General features: G+C 42.2%; 1 protein-coding gene across 2 annotated transcripts in view; it reads right to left on the bottom strand.

Annotated features, from left to right (window-relative positions):
- Positions 1-22,221, bottom strand: part of FRMD3 (FERM domain containing 3) — a 351,054-nt gene that overhangs the window by 69,364 nt on the left and 259,469 nt on the right. For both annotated transcript variants that reach the window (XM_082260117.1, XM_082260118.1), the window contains 3 exons: positions 11,571-11,668; positions 8,823-8,946; positions 1,279-1,366 (listed from right to left, as the gene is read on the bottom strand). In XM_082260117.1, coding sequence (XP_082116243.1) covers positions 1,279-1,366; positions 8,823-8,946; positions 11,571-11,668 — 310 coding nt within the window. The remainder of the gene's footprint in view (positions 1-1,278; positions 1,367-8,822; positions 8,947-11,570; positions 11,669-22,221) is intronic.

Raw genomic sequence — 22,221 nt, 5'->3', positions numbered from 1 at the left:
TATTCTGCTACATATTTTTTGTAAAAAAAAATCGCAACAAGCGTATTTTAATTGGTTTGCGCAAAATTTATCGTGTCTACAAACTAGCGGAAAGATTTATGTCGTTTTTATTTATTTACTTTTTTTACTAGTAATGGCGGCGATCTGAGATTTTTAGCAGGACTGTGACATTGCAGTGGACAGATCGGACCCCTAACTGACACTTTTGGGGGGGACTGGTGGTTAAGCTAGGAGTGATCAAAGGAGTCAATTGTGAGCCTAGGGGAGTGTTTTCTAACTGTATGGGGGAGGGACTTGTGAAATGAACACAGAGACCTGTGAGCCTATATAGAAGGATCACAGGCGCTGTGTGATCATTTCAGAGAAAACAACGGTCAGCTGTGTTTACAACAGCTGACCATCCTTCTCTGTCAGCGGAGAGCGATCACGGGTGCCTGGCAGCAATCGCGGCTGCTGGTCCCGTGGATTGGCATCCCCGCTGCCGAGTGGCGGCACGCATTTGCCCCCAAGCAACACTACTGCGAACTGTCATACCTCTATGTCAATTTGCGTAGCCAAGCCAGCCTGCCGCAGTAAAACTGTGGCGGGCGGTCGGCAAGTGGTTAAATATGGGCCTAACATGTGATGCTTTTACTACTAGATCTTGCTGTTTATTTCCTGCTTTGCAGAAGCCCTGTCACTATTCGGAGCTCTGTGCTGTTTACATCACAAAGCTCACTTCGCTGAACAATGGAGTAGATCAGCAGGTGCTGGTGGTCAATCACTGGCCGGCACCCGCTGATCGGCTTGTGCTGTGAATAATCACAGCACAGCCAACAGGCGCGTGTGCGTGCGCCCCCTACCTGAATGTGCTGCATCACGTATCAGATACGTGATCCAGCGCAGCGATGCCGCTTTGATGCCGTTCTTCTATGTGAGGTGCTCAGCAAGCGGTTAATTGAAAGAACACATTGATACATATAGCTAAAAGTAACAAGAAATAAAAGGTTAATGAACTAAAATGATCCAAAAACTCAACACACACATTGAAAACAAACTTCTTATAATATTGATGTCTCAATTGTGCAACCAACAAACCACTTAACTTCCTTGTAGGACAGAGTGCAGTAAATGGCATAGAACGCATCTTATTAGCTACAAATAGCGAGCTCTAACACTTCATGTGCACATGTTTATCTATTCAAAGTCTATTACTCCATCAGTCACACCGTTCAAGTGTGAAATCGCTGATCGGAAAGCAGCAGTATGAGGACAGTGGACTAGAAACAGCTGTGGTACCTTGCATGGATGGGGGTCAACGCCATACGTTTCCAGGGAATGTGCTTTCAACAGCAAATTAAATTCTGCAACAGCTGGGCTTTGACCTCTGAAATGGCAAAAGAGGAGGAAGAAGAGGTCAGTAATGTTTTACATGGTAAGCAAAACATGTCCTTAGATAGCGCACTTTCTTCATCTTCCCACTCCAAAGGAAACACAAAATGTGCTGACATGTATGTTAGGTCATATGTTATAACTTTTTCATACATAATGTCATACATTTTTTACAAGAGCAAGCTGATTTTAAAACTCTGCTGACACTTAAAATTCTTTCTATTGAACAATGTTAATAAGCATATTTTTCCCCTACATATTGCTGAGAAACCTGCATGCATTTAATTAATTGAAGTGCTACAAAGAAACTGTCCTTAGGAGATGTACGTCCTATTACTAGCTATAATACAGCTGACTTCATTTATTCACACTGATCTGACACGAAAGTTGTGCGACTTTCGATCCGACTTTAAAATTCAGAAAAAAAAAGAATAAAAAACCCTTTGAGTGGGTCCCCCCAAAGATTATACCAGACCCTTCAGTCTGGTATTGATATTAAGGTGAACCCCACGCCAAAATGTAGAAAAACTAGTGCCCCCCTCCCTCCTGAACCATACCAGGCCACATGCCCTTAACATGGGGAGGTGGGTGCTTGCCCCTCCTTACCCCACAGCACCTTGTCCTCATGTTGATGGGTACAAGGGCCTCCTCCCCACAACTCTGAGCTGTGGTTGTGGGGTTCTGTGGGCAGAGGGCTTATTAGTGACGTAACTCGGAGACGCCACCCCCTTGTGACTTTACGGACCCATCATGCCTGGGTCCGTGACATTACAAGAGAGCAGGGTCTACGGGTTACATCACTGCATGGCCACGCCCCATAGCTATATAAGAACTGTCAGACATGGAAGCAGTAAAGAACGGTGGGAGAATTAAGCTGGGGAGGAGCGTTTTTTTTTTTTTATCTGGGCAGCGGTGGAGGAATACTTAATGATTGATGTGGGATCTACATCGGGGGGACATTATTAATTTTTAGTATAGGACTTGTCAAAAACCGTCTCATTTTTTTTATTACACTACACTTTTTTTCTTTGGTAAATGGGTACTCAATGTACCCCATACTCATTAACATAGGGGGGCTGGGATCTGGGGGCCCCCTTTCTTAAAAGGGGTTTTCAGATTCTGAAAAGCCCCCTGCCCACAAACTCCCACAATTACAGCCCAGAGTTGTGGGGTAGAGACCCTTGTCCCCATCAACATAGGGACAAGGTGCTTTGGGGTGGGGGAGGCAAAGCCACCCCTGCTCCAAAGCACCCCCCATGTTAAGGGCATGCGGCCTGGTATGGTTGGGGGGTTGGGCGCTGGCTTGTTCCCCCCTTTCCTGGCCTGCGGGGTGCATGCTTGGATAAGAGTCTGGTATTGATTTGGTGGGGGACCCCATGCCTTTTCTTTTTTACATTTTGGCGTGGACCCCAAGCTGTTTTTTTTTTTTATAGATTTTGCATTGCTACTATTGCTTCTGAGCATCATGTCACAAGTCAGATCAGTTAAGATGCTGATCCAACTTGGATGTGACTTCCATTTAAATCTATAGGCTGAAATCGGACAGAAGTCTAACCAAAGTAGTGCAGGAACCTTTTCCAAAGTCAGACGGACACTACTATAGTGCACTAGAGGTAAGGAAAGTGAATCTGTGTTTACTTCAAGCATCATACATTGTATAAAGAAAAAATGGAGAAAACAGGAGTTTCTCATAAGCAGTTGTTTGAAACAAACCAAGGGTCACTTGACTTCAGTTTACGTCACTTTAGTATATCAGCACTTTGGTGAAACTAAAGGATGGGCGAGACCGGACAGAAAGATGTAATTTATGGTAGGAGTTGGAGGAGATTAAAGCTTATATTACATTACCTAGATTACTTTGGAATGCACGTTTTAATTCAAAACATTTTTATTTAAAACAATATAGACACAATAACAACACGTACAGTTAAACTGTTAGTAGAATATGTTATAAGGTTCAAAGGTCCATTGGTATTCTGCAAGTGACTATAGCAACTACTGTTCGGTCACAGCATCATAATCTATGACAGTCAGACCCCGTTCACACAGGGGCGACACTACTTGCTGGGGCGACCTGTGAAGTCGCGGTGCACAGAGTGCACCGCGACCTCGGTGCGACATGCACGGACTTCATATCATTGAAGTCAATGCAGGTCGCCTCCAGGTCGCCCCAAAGTAGTACAGGACCCTTTTTCTAAGTCGGAGCGACTTGTGTCATTCCTATTAGAACGGGTCCTGTGCTAATCAATGGCAGGCGACCCACCGCGACTTGTCAGGCGACCAAGTCGCTTGACAAGTCGCGCTAGTGTGAATGGGGACTTAGTGTTTTTGACTGCCAATTAAAGACTTAATATACAGAAACGTTTATAACAAACAATGACTGCTACCTTGGAAATCATTTTAACCACTTGACCCCCAGGCATTTTCTGGCACTTTTTGTTTATATGTAACAATTGGTCATTTTTACCAGAAAGTGTCTTAGAACCCCCAAACATTATATATTTTTTTAAAATAGAGGCCATAGAGAACATATTGATGTGTGTTGCAATTTTGTATGTCCCACGGTTTTTGCACAGCAGTTTTTCAAACGCAATGTTTTTTGAAAAAAAATTTTTTTTTTTATTTTAACCACTTGCCTACTGTGCACTTAAACACCCTTCCCATCCAGGCCAATTTTCAGCTTTCAGCGCTGTCACACTTTGAATGACAATTGCGCGGTCGTGCTACACTGTACCCATATGAAATTTTTATCATTTTTTTCACACAAATAGAGCTTTCTTTTGGTGGTATTTAATCATCTCTGGGTTTTTTATTTTTTACAAAAAAAAAGAATAAAGACAGAAAATTTTGAAAAAAAAAAAAAGTTTTTCTTATTTTCTGTGAGTAAATTTTGAAAATAAATTTTTCTCCTTCACTGAAGGGCGCTGATGAGGCGGCACTGATGGGCACTGATAGGCTGCACTGATGGGCACTGATGAGGTGGCACTTATGGGCACTGATGAGGTGGCACTTATGGGCACTGATGAGGTGGCACTTATGGGCACTGATGAGGAGGTACTAATATGCCGCAATGATGAGCACTGATAGGCGGCATTGATAGGTGGCACTGATAGGCGGCACTGATAGGTGGCACTGATATGCGGCACTGATAGGCGGCACTGCTGGGCACTGAGAGGTGGCACTGCTGGGCACTGAGGTGGCACTGCTGGGCACTGAGAGGCGGCACTGGCGGGCAGCACTGATGGGCACTGAGAGGCGGCACTGATGGGCACTGGCGGATGGCACTGATGGACACTGACGGGTGGCACTGATGAGCACTGATGGGCAGAACTGATGAGCACTGATGGGCAGCACCATCAGTGCCCACACTCAGTGCCCATAGTGCTGCCAGTCAGTGCTTATCAGTGCCTAGATGAGCAGGCACTGATGGGCACTGACTGGCAGCACTATGGGCACTGATTGTGGGCATTGATGGGGGACACTGATGGAGGGCACTGTGGGCACTGATGGGGGGGCACTGTGTATGTTTTTTACCTTTTAGTAATCAGGGCACTGGTAATCAGTGCCCTGATTACATGTCTCTTTGTCCCTGGCGCTGTGCAGCTCTCCCTCCTTCCTCACACTGCAGGCTCCGTGTGAGGAAGGAGCGCCGGCGATGAGAGATGATCTCATATGTTTACATATGAGATCATCTCTCATTGGATGATCCGATCACGTGGTGAATGGCCGCTGTGATTGGCCATTCACCACGATCTGTGATCGGCTGTGTCCAAGGGACACGGCCGACACAGATTCTCCCCGCTGCGCGCTCGCGGGAGCGCGCGGGGGGCGTGTCACTGGGAGGCCGTTTTTAAACGGCCTCCCGAAAATTCGAGTCCGCGCTGCAGCCGTATATAGGCTGTAGCGCGGATGGGAACTGGTTAATGCAAAAATACACAATACACAACCCAATCTTTTGGTAAAATATAAAAGAAGATGTTACACTGAGTAAATAGATACCAAACATGTCACGCTTTAAAATGGAAAAACACGATGCAACACTTTAAAGTCTTTACAAGTTACCACTTTAGATTTACACAGGAGGTCTGGTGTTAAAATTACTGCCCATGATCTGACATTCGTGGTGACACCTCACATGTGTGGGATGAACACTGCATGCGTACAGGACTGTTGAGTGCACTCATCTTTGCTCGCGGGCACGTTAACTTTTTTTTTTCCACTTTTATATCCTTTTTTCTTTTATCACTTTTATTGCTTTTGCATGGAATGTAAACATCTCTTGTGACAGCAATAGGCATGTGAAAGTTAAATTTTGGTCTCATCTGACCAGAGCACCTTCTTCCACATGTTTGCTGTGTCCCCTACATGGCTTCTCGCAAACTGCAAACAGGATTTCTTATGGCTTTCTTTCAAAAATAGCTTTCTTCTTGCCACTATTCCATAAAGGCCAGATTTGTGGAGTGCATGGCTAATAGTTTTCCTGTGGACAGATTCTCCCACCTGAGCTGTGGATCTCTGCAGCTCCTCCAGAGTTACCATGGACCTCTTGGCTGCTTCTCTGATTAATGCTCTCCTTGCCCGGCCTGTCAGTTTAGGTGGACGGCCATGTCTTGGTAGGTTTGCAGTTGTGTCATGCTCTTTCCATTTTCAGGCGATGGATTGAACAGTGCTCCATGAGATGTTCAAAGCTTGGGATATTTTTCTATAACCTAATCCTGCTTTAAACTTCTCCACAACTTTATCCCTGACCTGTCTGGTGTGTTCCTTGGGCTTCATGATGCTGTTTGTTCACTAAAGTTCTCTAACAAACCTCTGAGGGCTTCACAGAACAGCTGTATTTCTACTGAGATTAAATTACGCTCAGGTGGACTCTATTTACTAATTAGGTGACTTCTGAAGGCAATCGGTTCCACTAGACCTTAATTAGGGGTATCAGAGTAAAGGGGCTGAATACAAATGCACGCCACACTTTTCAGATATATTAATTTGTAAAAGTTTTTTAATCACTTGCCGACCGCCGTCAGTATATTTACTGCGGAGGTCAGTCCCTCCTGGGCAAATTGACATAGGGGTACGTGGCTCGCCCACGAGCCTCTAGGGGGCGAGTGCGCGACGCCGGAGGCACGGTCCTGCCCCCGCTCGTTCACTAACATCCCCACGCGAGTGACTGGCGGCTCCGATGTCTGCCGGCCACTTGCAATCTCCCGCTGGAAAGGGAGAAAGGCAGGTGGTTAATGTAAACAAAGCCGTCTGTCATTCTCCATGGAGTAACTGCAGAGACTATACGATCCTGCTATGTAGGATCGTATGTCTCTGTGGTTACATCCCTAGCCACGCCCCCCACAGTTAGAAACACGCCCCTAGGGATATATTTAACCCACTTTTTACCAATGAAGTTAACCCCTTCCCTGCCAGTGTCATTTTTACAGTAACAGTGCATATGTATAGCACTGATTACTGTAGTAATGTCACTGGTACCCCCAAAAGTGTCAAAAATGTCAGTCAAGGGTCCGATCTGTCCGCCACAATGTCACAGTCCCGCAAAAACAATCGCAGATTGCCGCCATTACTAGTTAAAACAAAAAAATTATAAAAGTGACATAAATCTTTCCCGTAGTTAGTAAACGCAATAACTTTTGCGCAAACCAATCAAAATACGCTAAGTGCAATTTTTTTCACCAAGAATATATAGCAGAAAACAAATTGGCCCAAAATGTTAAAAACTTTAGATTTTTACATTTTGGGGGGGGGGGGGGGAATTTCATATAAAAAAACTCAAAAATATTGTTATTTTTTCAAAATTGTTGCTCTTTTTTTGTTTATAGCGCAAAAGTAAAAATCGCATAGGTGATCAAATACCACCAAAAGAAAGCTCTTTTTGTGGGAAAAAAAGGACATCAATTTAATTGTTCGTTAAAGTCACGCAGTGCCGAATCGCAAAATAGGCCCTGGTCTTTGAGCAGCCAAATCCTCCGGGGCTTAAGTGGTTAAAACCAGTTATCAGTTGGTCTATCACATAAAATCCCAATAAAATACATTTTCTTTTTCAAGACACTACATATACAGATACAATATATGATTTTTTGAAAGTCTGCCACGCCAAACATTTATTTAGGTGCGAGCTAACAGTGCATATCAGAGCCAACAGAGGAGCCGTGCTGCTGGGTCGCCGCTCATCCGAGCTCTCTGCCCCCTATACACGTTGCGTCATACGTCTCCAACGTCACGACTTCTTCAGTAGGGGACGGCTCCTCTATCGGCTCTGATATGCATTCTTAGCCCGCACGAGCTTATTGTGCATTCCATGTGAGTGTATTTATTTTTTATTCATTATATATTCATTATTCATTTCTTCATTATAATAAAAGAGAGTAATTACAGAGAGCATTAGATTCCTTTTTGACTTCTTTCCATGTCCAGTTTGAGTTGTCATTTCAAGTGACCGCAGAGGTAACCACCATGGTGCCCTAGCAAGCCTAAGAGGAAAATCACCTGTGGATTAACCCTTGTGGGAAACTGCTCCTTCAGACCTAGTGTTAACGCGCAGGTCGTAATATAAGGTGAGAGGCCATCCTCCGGTGTTGGTGGTGGTAATACGAGCACTACGTTTTGGGACACTTGTAAAGCAACTTATCTTGCTGATTTTGCACATAGTGTATCTTTTGGATGGACTCAATACTTTTTAATATTACATATTAGCATTTCCAAATTTGGACACCTGTCAAGCACTGAGTTTTGCTTATTTTGCACAGAGTGTAATGTTTGGATGGATTGAATATTCCTTAATTGTCTACTTATTGCACTGAGAAAAAGAGAAAAAAATGTGACAGTGGAGGAACCTCCAGCTGATTGACAGTCTCAGCTCTGTTGCTGTGTGCTGTGTGAAAGGGGGGGGGTCTCTTCCCTCCAATCAACTCTCAGAGCTCTTCTCACTGGCCTCTGCAGAGTGTAACTTTAGCTCTCCACCCCGTTTTTTTCTGAACTCTGAGACAAGTTTATAAATTCAGCACTTTGAAATGATGTAGAGAAGTGAAGACTGCAGATAGAATTTATGTAGGAGAGTTTTTTTTTTCCTTAATCTCTGTGTATCACCTGGGGATAATCCCCTCACTGGGTATATGTGAGGGTTTACAACCACTTTAGGGTTAGAACAGAATAGCAGAAGTAAAACCCTTTCTGTTGCAGCTGGAAGGCTAAAACTCCATGGTGGAAAGGTCACACCCAGGACCTGAAGAATTCAGGATTCCTAAGCCTAAGCATACAGATACGTTAAAATGACTGAAAATTTAAGAAAGGAGAGGAAACTAGAGCAATTAAAATTTCAATTATGAGCAGAAGAATATTTCAAAGGGGCACACAGGAGTATTTACAGTAATATGCAAACAGAATATAAGGGAAATGGCAAAATCTAGGCTCAAACAATTGTTGACACTCAGCAATTTATTACATACCTAAGTTCACTTTTATGAATCTCAACAATTTTCCTTTCCAGCTTTTGTGACTGCTTAGGGAATATCTTGAAGTCACAGATGTAATTATCAGGATGTTCGTCAGGATCATAATCACCGATCTCAGCTGCAAAGGTAATATTCAGTTATTACAAGGCTTATGGAAAGATTGTAATCATTTCTTACAAGGTTTACATGATTCGTTTCTGACACAGAGAGGTCAGAATATTAATTACTGCAGGCAGCAGATGACATAGGCTAGAAAGTGCTTGGATCTGGACATATCATTGGACCAGGACCACAGGCTTTACAGTTCACCTTCTGCATTTCCTTACCCCCTAAATACACAAGCATCAATAGAATTGTTAACCGAACCAGCCAAAAGTCAACCATTTGGCACACTAGGCGTAATGGCTTACATCCCTATTATGAGAGGGTTGCAAACAATGTTCCCCGCTACATTATATATATAGCCCGTCTGCACCATCGGAGGTGGTATGCTTGAGAAAGGGGACCAAAAATAATGGACCCACCTCTCAAAGCAGGAACATTGAGAAAATTAGAGAAGTTTGTGTGTTAGTCCTTGGTGCAGTGGGGTTGATTTACTAAAACTGGAGAGTGCAAAATTGGGTGCAGTTCTGCATAGAAACCAATCAACTTCCAGTATTTTTGTCAAAGCTTAAGGTGGTTGTAAAGTCAACATTAAGAAATCCTGTAATCCGCTGTGTTACAGGATTATATCATGTGCAGTGTCTGTCTATGTGTAAAATGATTGCGAAAAATCTCTTATTTACAGTGCCGCTGGGTGCTCACGTGACCCGCTGAAGCTCTCCCTTCCCCGCTCTGAGCACTGCAGAGGGAGAGGCCACGATCCCACGCTGACGTCAGGTGGGAGAAGAGAAGGAGATCAGCGGCAGGTCATGTGAGCACCCAGCAGCGCTGTAAATAGGGTATTTATTGCAATAATTTTACAGAAAGACACACACTGCACATGATATAATCCTGTAACCCAGCGGATTACAGGATTTCTTAAAGTGGAGTTCCTCCCTAAAATATAACTTCCGTCCATCTTCTTGCTCCGGGTCACCTGAAAAACAAATGGATAATCGCAATTTTTTTTTTTACTTACCTTGTTTTAGAAGATAGTATACTTACCTTACTTCCTCTTCCTCCCTTGGCGGCCACGGTGAGTCGTCACTTCCTGGCTTGCAATGATTCCTGGGAGCTGAACGTCATCGCTCCCAGGAATCAATGCGCATGCACCGGCCTAGACGTCAGTTCCGTTGCAGGCGCCGTCATACCTGGCTAAACAGCTTCTGGGCATGCCCAGAAACTGTGCAGGGATGACGCTGCAGACCCGGAAGTGACGGCGGGGCCGGTGCAGTGCATCGTGGGACCGGAGAGGATGGAAGAGGACGCAGAAGAGGATCGCTCTGGCTTCAAGCTGCCCACACCTGAGATGGCAGCGCTGGACAATACATTTTCAAGGTAAGTATTTCTTCTTGCAGGTAAGTGCAACCCGGGACAGTTCAGAGGCTATCCATTGTGGAATGCACTAGCCCTGACTGCCCGGGGGGTATTTTTATTTTTTTTGTTTTTGGTTTTAGGTGGAACTCCGCTTTAATGTTGACTTTACAACCATTAATGTTAATCTTGATGCTACAGACTCCTGAGCTGACAGGCAGTGAGGGAGGGGGAGAGAGAAGAGAGTAGTGGATGATGGAGGCACAGAAACTTACCATGGTATTCAGGGTTCAGGAGCCATTATTACTGTGGTCAGCACAGACAGGGGGACACAGGAAATGGCAGGATCAACCAGGTTTTTTAGAACATAGAGAGGGGTAAATGACACAGCACAAGCACTGTTTTGTGTGCTGTATAACATGCTTTAAAGGAACAGGATATATACATATATATTTTTTTAGGGTTACAACCACTTTAATTGAACAAGCTGAAGTTAGAAGCTGACTGGCTACCATGCCCAGCCGCACCAGATTTTTCACCCCAGTGTTTCCTGTGAAACAATACTAGTTAACCAAGCAAACCAAGGAAACTGGAGTGTGGGAATCTCTGAGAATCTATTTCAAGTTACCACCCTATGAATTAAAACTATTCTGCAGCTGGAAACAAGATGTTTCCCCATATTTATCCCTTGCGTTTTGGAGTGTAGCAGCCCTATAGATTTTAATTATTTTTCTAACTTTTTATAATACATTGGTATATAAAAGAGTAGTCTTTATATTTCAATTTATAGACATGAATATTTAGAAGGGACAATCAAACACTTGAACTGTATGTTTCCCATCATATTGGCTGAACTTTGCTTCGAACATCTCCATGCTGCACGTTATGCTAATCCAGATAACATCATCCAACACTCCAATCATTTCCCTTATCTACCTCATCTCCAGTAAAAATTATTCAAGTTGTATAAAAACTTTAAAAAGCCATTAAATATCTAAAAATGCCAGGAGTGTATAACAGATAGAAAACTAGGTAGGATTGTAAAGAGAGATATTTTTAAATTCATCCATGACTTCCTTTCCATCAGTGTCACACATCCAACTGCCATTTCTAAGCCTCCCTTAGTATACTGCAAAGAAAGAAACAAGTCCAGTACTTTGAGGCAATTTTTTTATGGGTTTACCATTTTACATACATGCAAGTGAATGCTATGTAATGTACTAAGTTATAAACTGGAAGGGGCAATATCATGAAGCATAATAACATAACACAAGATATTGTACTTACCTTGAACTATACAAGCACCCAGGAAAGCAGCATCAGCAAAGGAGCATAAAAGGCGTCCATGGAAAATATCCCTCTTAATTTGGAGGTACAGAAGATACCTATAAGTCAAGCAAAACCAATTTTAATATTTTTGTTTCTAAGCATAATGATAATGTTGTCTTCCTATATTTGATTCTGGTACTTATAAAGGAACTTGTCATGACAGAAATATGGGGTATGCCATTTCTGACCATTTGAAAATGCAGGATGGCTGTCTGGAAATTAACGTTTACGAAACAAACATTTGTATAAAAAAATCTGGTCAGCACAAAATTGTGTTTGCTTTTAACATTCAATTTTGGAATGAATGGACATTTCTAAAAAAAAAAAAAAAAGTCACATTCAATGTTAGAAATTAATTAATTTGTTTGAGAATATTTTTCCATCCTGCTTCACATTTTCTCATCACTGCAGTCGAAAACAACTGTCAATTTGACCCCACTTTTAATTGGATAATCAAACGAATGTTCTGAAAACAACAGTTCCTAATTAAATCAATTTACCAACCATACCTTTACCTTGTCCCAAGTTTAAGCCTACATATCTTCCCTAATAATCTCATTTGGTATTACCCAGAGCTTCCACATTTTCTGACCCTTCCTAATAGCCTTCAGTGGACTTAAGTGGGGCTTAAACATGTGCATCAGCTATACTGTCAAATATCTTTTAAACCGCCTTTCATGTGCAAACAAGGAGCCCCTGACATTTGACACTTTAGTATGTTCAACTAAAGCCTCGTACACATGCAACGATTATCGGCCGACCGATCGGCTGGCTTTTGTCCAGTGTTGTTGTGTTGGTTGAAATGTGTCTAGACTGCACACGAATTTTCTCGGCCAACAACAACCAACTTCAGAAGTGATGTCATGTGCTGGTTTACTTTCCGTGTGTTTTTTCTTCTCTGAGCATGCCCAGTCTTGCTCATCTGATTTTTGTCTGCCGAAATCTGTACTGACTGACGGAAAATGGGCCGTTATGTTGACGGCCAACAAAAATTTTATAGCCTGCACACCAGATTTTATTCGGCCGAAAAGTCGCAGTCGGTTGTCGAAAGCATCATACTAACAAGCCGAAAATCAGCCGATCGGACGTTGGCCGAAAATTCAGGGCCAACTATCGATGCGTGTCTACGAGGCATTAGACACATGGTTGAAGTCCAAATGGGACTGCATAGTGTGATTTTTCAACCCTCTTCACTGGAGTGTGTTTTACTCCAACTCATCCAATGCCGAAAAATCGCAAGAATGTATGGTGTAGTTATGTAGAGTTAACCATCCAGGCTTACAAGCCTTAAGGACCAGTGAAATAGTTATATTCCCAACATATCCATACACAGCTGGCAGGAATTTCCTGGCTCATACCATAGCACAGTCCTATCAACGTACTTCAACCCTACTCGCTTATTTAAAATGGGTAAAAGGAACACACCAATCTGTCATGAATGGTAAAAACAGTTGAAGACATCTGACAAATATAAACCCTTCACATATCACTGATTATATGTTGCAGAATTTTGCCATCCCCAGTGTATGGGGATGTATGTTGTCCATAATTATGCCATTTAGGTACCTTTGACAAACTGGATCTTATTACTTTTCTTTTTTTTTTTCTTTTTTTTTATGTTTACTCCTCTTTTATGCCAGGAAATCAGTGTTTCTAAATTGGGCATTGGACATTAATGTTTGGACATGGCTAGTTATTGTTTTGCCCCTTTATAGGATACCTTAATAGGCCCAAGGATGCCCTAATGACTTTGAGAAAATCTGGGGAGAATGGGTCAATTGTATTAAAGTGGAGCTGCCAATCAACATTGACTATTTTTAATCCTCATGCTGCTAGCATTAGTAAATGGGTAGGAAAGTATATCTTATTTACTTGTATAAAACTTTTCTTTTACATTTCTGCACTTTCTGGTTTCTTGCCTAGGCAAATGATGTTAAACATCCCAGGAGTCATCAGAAGGGGAGGAGGGGTTTTCTCAGCTAAGCACACTCTCCTGCCTATATGCCTGAGCTAAGAGTACATGGATTCCAGGAAGTAAAGGCTACATGAATCATCTGCCCTTACTCAAGATGGCCATGGCCAGAAATGCCAGGGGGTGTTATTCAAAGTGATTTCTCAACCAAATAAAGCATGGAGATGTGGATAAATGGGGGGAGTTTTTTAAACATTAAAAATTAATAAAATTGTATTTTTGGTTTGTGGTGGTCAGATGCAGTGAAGATCCACTTTAAGTTTGTAGATCGGTGAAGCCCCCCTTGTGGGTGCCAGCATCCTCTGTAGCCATAGAACGAATACTCTTAATAAAATGGGACTTTTATTTTGGCAAACACCAATAATAATAATTATGAAAATTATATGAATGTACTTCCTTTTAATGAAACGTATTGCTAAACAAAGAAAATCCTATCTTACTGTACGGTACAGCTGGACATGTATTGAGTGAATTTCCGATGGATGGCCCTGTTGGCACCACTCTGTCCAATATCCTTCTATTAAAAAAATTGAAGCAGCTGGGAGGATAATTGTTGGCTGTACAGCGCTTGCATTGAATCAGATGCAGACACTATTGGGTATTCTGGCAGTCGGTGCCACCAGTGGTCAGGAAACAATATATGCAACAGAAGATTTGCTCATCTGTACTGTTTAGCATGGATGGAGGAATAAACACTATATTACCAAAAGTATCGGGACACCTGCCTTTACACACACATGAACTTTAATGGCATTCCAGTTTTAGTCAGTAGGGTTCAATATTGAGTTGGCCCACCCTTTGCAGCTATAACAGCTTCAACTCTTCTGGGAAGGCTGTCCATAAGGTTTAGGAGTGTGTCTATGGTAATGTTTGACCATTCTTCCAGAAGTGCATTTGTAAGGTCAGGCACTGATGTGGATGAGAAGGCCTGGCCTTCTCATCCACATGCTATCACACGCTTCGATACTAAAACTGATACCTTCAAGTCCGCTAGATGGACTGGGTTCACATATGTGCGGGGCCAGCTTCAGTGCGATTTGTAAAAGAGTTTGTGCGATTTCATTCAGCGGCTCAGGTACAATTTTTTTAAATGTGTGACAGTAGAAATCGCACCTAAACCGAAAATCGTACCTGACTTTAAAATCGCACAGTGGCTGGCCCGCACACATGTAAACTGACTCCATAGAAAGCCTGTTTGGTTCACATGTCATGCAAATCTGATGCGGTTCAAAACATGCATATATGTGAACCAGGGCTAAAAATAGGAAACTGTAATTGGTATCAGCGAGTAAGAGTATCGGTACTTGTACTTGGTCTTAAAAAACTGGTATCGGTGCATGCCTAATTTTCCCAAACAATGGAGAGATTCATTTAAGCTCTGAAACCCTTGCAGTTCATCTCAGGAAGCACAAGGGCTAGACTAGGAAACATGTCCATTTGTCCAAAATAAGGATTGGGAGTCTAACTAAATCAGTAAGACACGTAAATCTGCACCTTATCCCAGTGTGAAAGAAACACTAATATTTAAAGAAGTATTGTATGGAGAGAAACATGCTATGCCATGGAGGTACTCTTCTGCTGAATATGCTAGGTGCTTGGCTGTCATGATAATCCTCTCACTGCTTTCCTAATCGCTAATCTGGAATGAGTCTTTGGATGAAGGCTTTGAGCTTCAATTGCTTCATGCTTTGAAGCATCTGGGTTGATTTCAGTGGCGGCTGGTGCTCCATGGGCCGGGGGGGGGGGGGGGGGGTCGGCAGACGGACCACACCATACCCCCCCGCACACCATACCCCCCCCCCGTCGCCGGCTCACTCACCCTGGACAAGTGGAGGGCAGGCAGCAACAGCAGTCTCATCCCTCCTCCTCGGCCAAGGGCATGGCTTCTCCTTTCGGCCAATCGGAAAACAGGTCTCAGGACCCGCTTCCTGATTGGCCAGGAGGAGAATCCGTGTGACATAGCGAAAATTCATTCGCTATTGTCACACGACTGGGTGGGCTCAGGGCGTAGTGCTCTGCCCCCCCAAGCCCACCCTTTTTTGAAGCCTATTAGAGTCTCTGGCTCTAATCACCTGCTTAAAATAAAACCCCATTGGAATCCATGCATCCGGCGCCCTGCATGTAGATTTAGGGGGCCAGAAGCATAGATTGGGGGGTGGCGCCCCTTCGCCCCCAATGGACTGGCCGCCACTGGTTGATTTACTGAAGGCAAATAGACTATGCAGTTTTCAAAGTGCAGTTGCACTCTGCAAGTGCAGTTACTCCAGAGCTTAGTAAATGAGGTAAAGCTTCACATTGCAAAGAATACCTCATCACGTGCAAGGAAAATAAGAAGAACAGCATTTTTGCTTGCACATGATTGGATGATGGAAGTCAGCAGAGCTTCTGCTCCTTTACTAAGCCCTGGGGCAACTGCTCCAACAGAGTGCAATTGCACTTTGCAAAGAGCACAGTCTATTTGCCTTTAGTATATCAATCCCAATGACTCAGAGTGTTGGAGCCAGAGGTAGCAATGCAACATGCATTTTCAACAAGGTGAACATGGGCATCCTCCCTAGTTCTTGAGGTTTTATTTAAATGAGGAGATGACAGTCCATTCATCCAACATGCAGAAAAAGAACATGTGACCTTGGTTTTGACATACGTTTGACAGCTGTGCTAACCAGATAGTTCTGTTGACCTGTAGGTAAGAGCATTCACAGAGGAGGAAGAGCCCAAATAAAACAAGTTACATAGTGAGAAAATACACAATTTTGTTTCTTTTTTTTTTTTTGCTTGAGGTTTTCATATCCATATATGAGTGCTCCCTTGGACCTTAAAGAATGCGACAAACCCTGAAAGCTTATTTTGGAAATTTGGATAATAGTGCGAAATGAAAAAAGTATCAAGAACAGTACTCAATATTTCTTTTTTTTATAATTAAGACCCAAATGAAATACATACATATATGAGTAAAATATGAATAAAGGGAATATAAAACATCTCTATGGAGGAAGCTTCACTGTTAGTACTTGGAAGATTTGACCTTCTATTACCTGCCAAACTGGAAGCATTACCAATACAAAGCTGGATATCAACAGAATGAGCCATTGTATCTCTAATCATCCTTTCAAAGCAAATTCACATTACTCTGCAATGGGAAGCAGGAATCAAGGGGATTCTAAACACAGAACAATGACAAAGCTTGTTCTCAGCTAAGTGAGCTGGTGCGTTCATTGTGCACATGTGACGGCTAATTCACATTTGTACTTGAGTTACCCTCAAGCAGTAGCCCTTTCTGTCTGTAAGATTGTACATTTGTGATTGAACCAGCATCTAAACGTTAAGCATCAGAGAAAATTAAAGGCCTATGCAACTAAAGTATGTGTCTCATTAATGGAGCAGTGAAGGGATATCTATCAGGTTATTAGAGCGGAGCTGCAAAGAAGTGAAGAGAGATAGTGAACATGGAAAAAAAAAAAGCGAGCGAGAAAGTGCTGCTTTCATGTTTTTAAAACCAAAATACGCTTAGTGCGCATTAACATGGCTGAAGGGCTTACCTTTCTAAAATAAAACACTTGAACATGAATGTAGACCAATATATTTCCCTGCTTATTTATTTATTTATTTATTTGCTTTGCTTTTTCCAAAGGAGATGCTTCACTTAATTTATTAAAAAGCAGGAGAGCAATGGCTTATCAAATAAAACAATCACTTTTCTTTGCTATCCTAATCCCTAATCCAACCAGCCAGCTATCAAACACTGCTACTCCTAGGCGATGTACAGGAGCTTTTGTAATAAATTAGAAAATGCAAGGCTTAAACTAATCACCATTTAATTACACCAGCTAAAACAATATAAATGTCAGTGCTCTAATTAAAAATGATCAAAAATACAAAAGACTATATTGTGCATATTGAATTTGCTGGTTTGTTAATATACAGACAAATTATCTAGATGAGGATAGAAATGTTACTTTTAGATCTACAGGTGGAGCCACAGTACCAGAAAACAAACATTTTGTCCTCCCAGAGTATTAATACATGTGCTGTATTAAAAGTAGGGCATGTACAGTATAAGACATGTAAAATATATGTATCAGTGTCTCCCATCTACATGCACAGTGGGAGATGTATACATAAAGGCGTAAATGATGACTCATTTTTTTAACCATGCTAGAGAAAAAATGTATAAAACATAAAAATGTATAAAACATTTATACAACAGTATATTACCCTGGTCGCTGGCTGGTTGGTAAATTGTGACTGGAAATCTCTTTGTTTTTTTAATCTGAGTCCGCTCTTCCAGTGCTCCTTACCATTAAAACCAGTTATAGGTGGAGGCGGTGACCACTTTTTGCATTATCGTTGATATCTATATTGGTCAGGCAACGCACTGACACCTTTGCCGCCATTGTGCGATGTGCTGGGTGTTCAGTGTGACCCTGTGCCTTTTAAGGAGGGGTGGGCTCCCTCTAGTCACCTGTCCTCCATCTATCTTATTAAATGCATGTGCTCTCATTGTAGAGACTCTTTAAATTGTAGAGTTAAGGTCTGCAGATTGCAGGGTGCCTTGCCGTGGGCCTGCAGCTTATGCATGTATTTGCAAATGTGTGCAAACATACCCCTGTTTTTAACGCAGACTGTTAGACAGGTCAATTCGGTTGGTCGCTGGCTGGTTGGTAAGTTGTGACTGGAAATCTCTTCGTTTTTTCGAACAGTATATTACCCTACCTCATCAGGCAACATACACTCAACATTTGGGTTTTCCAATTATATAAAGGTAAATACAATTGCAGAAATATTCACTGTATTGATAACAAGGACAGTGTTATGGCCCGTACACACGATCCGAAAATCGGACGACAGATCATCAGTTTTTTCTTGCATGCTAGTCGAATATCGAAAATGGAGAAGTTACTAAAGTTACAAAAATTCTCGCATGACAGGATAAAAATTCAGAAGTGATGTCATGTGTTGTAATATATTTATATTGTATTTTCAGACGACAACTGTACTGATTAAACGAAAATCATACAACCTGGTATCGTACGAGAAACATTTTCGTGCTTGTCCGATCAGATAATATCGGATGAACTGTCGTGATCGGCTCTCGAAAGCTCTGTACTATGATTTTCGCTTTGAAATCTGTATTTTTCATCAGATTTTCGGATCGTGTGTATGGGCCATAAGAGTTGCCATTCATGGTTGTTCCTCATGTTCAGCAAGTGAATGCTTGATTTCTTCACTCATTCCCTAAAGAGACCCAATTATTGCAAGGATTCTGAATCAGGATTCCTTCACACATGGCTAGGATTGCTCAGGGTTGCAAGCAGGTTGAAAATAGACTCTCGGCGAGTAGCAAGCTTTGGAAGTATTTGGTATTTACTAGATATCTTAGTGGTGGGTAAGCACAACAGTATGACTAGCTGTACCAGTAATTGGGCAGGTTTTTCAGCTAGGAACAGGTCATATGAAGACATTGTCACATAAGAACACACTCATTCGTTATTCATTGCCTGCCAGTAGGAAGTCTTAGTGCCGGTTCACACTGATCCGACTTGTCAGGCGACTTGGTGTGCAATGGAACCGTTCTAATCAGAGCGACTCAAGTCGCTCCGACTTAGAAAAAGGTTCCTGCACTATTTTTTTGCAAAGTCGGAGCAACTTGCATTGACTTCCATTATGCGAAGTCGTTGCAAGCCGCGCCGAAGTCGCGGTGCACGGGCGACTTCATTAGTCGCCCGAAGTCGAGGTGACTTTGAGTCGGATCAGTGTGAACCGACACTGAGTTTTAGCAATGTACAAAATAACAATGAGGGAAACTGCACTGACCAGTAAGTTAAACATATACAATGTATCCATGTGGCAATGTTCTGCCCTGAGCTCAGGAATGAAAATAAATTGTAACATTTCACCAGAGGGAGATCATTCAATATTTCTATGAGCATTTTTTATATAGAACTATCTTCCTCTGCTGCAGTTAGCGTGTAAAAAAAAAAAAAAAAAAAACAGAAATTGTGAAATAAACGCCAAAAATAACACTAAATTTAAGTGACAAATATCGCAAAGCATAAATAACGGTAAATGGCAAAATGGGAAATAATGCATATTTTTTAGTGAATTGACTACTTTTGAGTGAAATACCGCATGAGTTATTTTAACTAAAAAATTAATGCAGTATTTATCTCTTAGTGAATTGACTCCTTAGTCCTAAGTTCAGTTAGAAAGGACCACCCTGAACAGTTTCTGTGCTGTCTCTTCAGCTAAGCCATAGTGCTCTGGTAATCATTTGTGATATGTTAAATGTCTGTATGTAACACAAAGGATGTATGTGTGTTTACACAGTTAAAAAACTTCAAGCTGAACTCCAGGGATAATATATTTTGCATAATTATGCAAGGGGGGGGGGGGGTACAGCGCTCAAACAAACCATAATTGTGATATGTGAAAGGTTAATATAAATGTATCATCAACAAATAAACTTATGTAAAACCGTGTTTATTTGTTGATGATACATTTATATTAACCTTTCACATATCACAATTGATTCACAATTATGGATTATTTGAGCGCCGTACCCCCCCTTGCATAAATATCATTCACGTTTATTACGTTTATGTTGCAGCTCACAGTTGGAAAGAAATACCACATATAAAAACACAAGAATCAAATAATCTTTTATATATTAATTTAAATTATTCCTTAGCGCAGGTTGTTTCGGTGTCCCACACCAATCCCCTTTTTTCAATATATTTTGCATACTTGCTTGGGTAAGCTTGGTAGACCATAAGTATGCAAATGTATTACCAGATCAACCTCTGTGGAACTGCACTAACCCAAGCTACTACAGCGATGACCGCAATCTTCTGGGTGCTGTGCTGAGTGGCTCCCATTCTGCATACTAATCACAGGGGGCCACTGACCATTGAGAGATTGCCACGATTGTCACAATCTCTGCAGCAGGCCCAGCACCTAGAACACAGCGGCCATCAATGTAGTAGCTCAGGCTACTACAGTGATTTACAACTTCCATAGAGACTGATCAGGTATGAGATATGGATACTTGCAATGTACCCAGCTGGCCCGGAGTAAGTATGCAAAATATATCCCCTCTGGAGATCAGCTTTTTAAGCATTTCAGGGCACATGCTAATTAAGCAATCCAGTTACCTCCTGCCTGTAGTTTATCTTTATACTTTTTTTGCTATTTGTTGTTCTCTTAATTGCTCAGCTATTGAGAGTGATGAAGCGGCTATTGAACATCACACAGCAGGGAGACGCACTTCCATGGTGGGATAAAGTGTTTCAAAAGATATTACAGCTACCTGATGGTGAAGGTGGGTAGAGGTAGCATGCATGGGCATAAAAAGGTTTTGTTTATCTCTAAGAGAAGCACTCTTTCCTCCCTTAGACAATACATATTGGAAAAGCAAATTGATGATGACCCCTCTTGAAGTCCGGAGAACCATTGGGTTTGTGTTTGATACCCTAGCAACCTGCATGGGCTGAGCCTTACACAGTCTAGAACACGTGTCAAACACAAGTCCCACGGGCCGAATGAGGCACACAGATCATTTCCTGTGGCCCTTGTACCTTTCCTGCAGCTGCAGCACTCCCCTTGTTTGCACCCCTACTTTTCTCAGGATTCAGCAGCAGAGAGGACAGAACTCCTCCCCCAGATCCAGCGCATCTTCGTGCAGCCACATTGAGGTTCGTCTCTGCCCCCTCTGTCTCAGAAGTTGGTAGCAGAGTGGAGGAAGGACAGAATTCCTCCTGCAGATCCTGTACCTCTCTGTGCAGCCACAGCACCTCCTCATCTTTGTCTTATTATTCAGCAGTCTCCATCAGCTGACTTCAGCCCTCCTCTAGTCCCATCCAAACCCTGCACTTTATGCTTCCCAGCTCTGCCCCAGCTTTTTCCCAGCAGAAGTTACCATGATGTAAGGGAAGGTGGGTGACTCTTGACTTCTGATGGTGAGGGTCTTATAACAACTAATATAAGGGGGGGGGGGGGATAGTTGGGGATCTCTGGACATCTAGTCTTACAGATACAACCAGCCCCTTAAGGTAAACCATAATTTTGTTGCACCCCGTGATGAAATTGAGTTTCACACCCCTGGTCTAGAAGTTTTTCCATTTATGTTGCAGGAAAGGGTTGAAGGCTTACAGTGGGAAAGATGGGGGGCGGGGGGACTCTAAAGAACCATGCTTTTGTGCAGTCAGTAGATTCATTATCAAAGGGGAGCTTATGAAGCTTTATGAAGCCAGGCTGGAGTTCTCATTTAGCAAAAAACTAAAGTAAAACATAATAGTTTCCTTTTAAACCTGGGGTTTTGAAAGCATAGAAATGCTTGCTGTTTTACTTGTTACTTGTGAATTAGATACCTCCCATCTTGTATTTAACTATGTAGCTAATTGTCAGTCACAATCAGTGGTCTGCTTTTAGTAGAAAAGTAGCTGCTACTTCATTCAATTGTATTTTCAACAAGGTGGCAATGTGTTTAATATAGGAATTGCCTATAGCAGACATTTTATATAATTTCACCAACTGCACTCTAGCAGTGTATTTATAGCCCACCGTGTGTTATGTATGTTTTATTACTATTCTAATTCTTCTGCTGTAAGGTTTTTCTACAGGTACCCTTCCCCTATAATA

Source organism: Pelophylax lessonae (assembly GCF_965119305.1).
Source record: "Pelophylax lessonae genome assembly, chromosome: 1".
NCBI lineage: Eukaryota > Metazoa > Chordata > Amphibia > Anura > Ranidae > Pelophylax > Pelophylax lessonae.
Note: the sequence above shows the minus strand (reverse complement) of the source record. Positions and strands in the feature narration are given on the sequence as shown.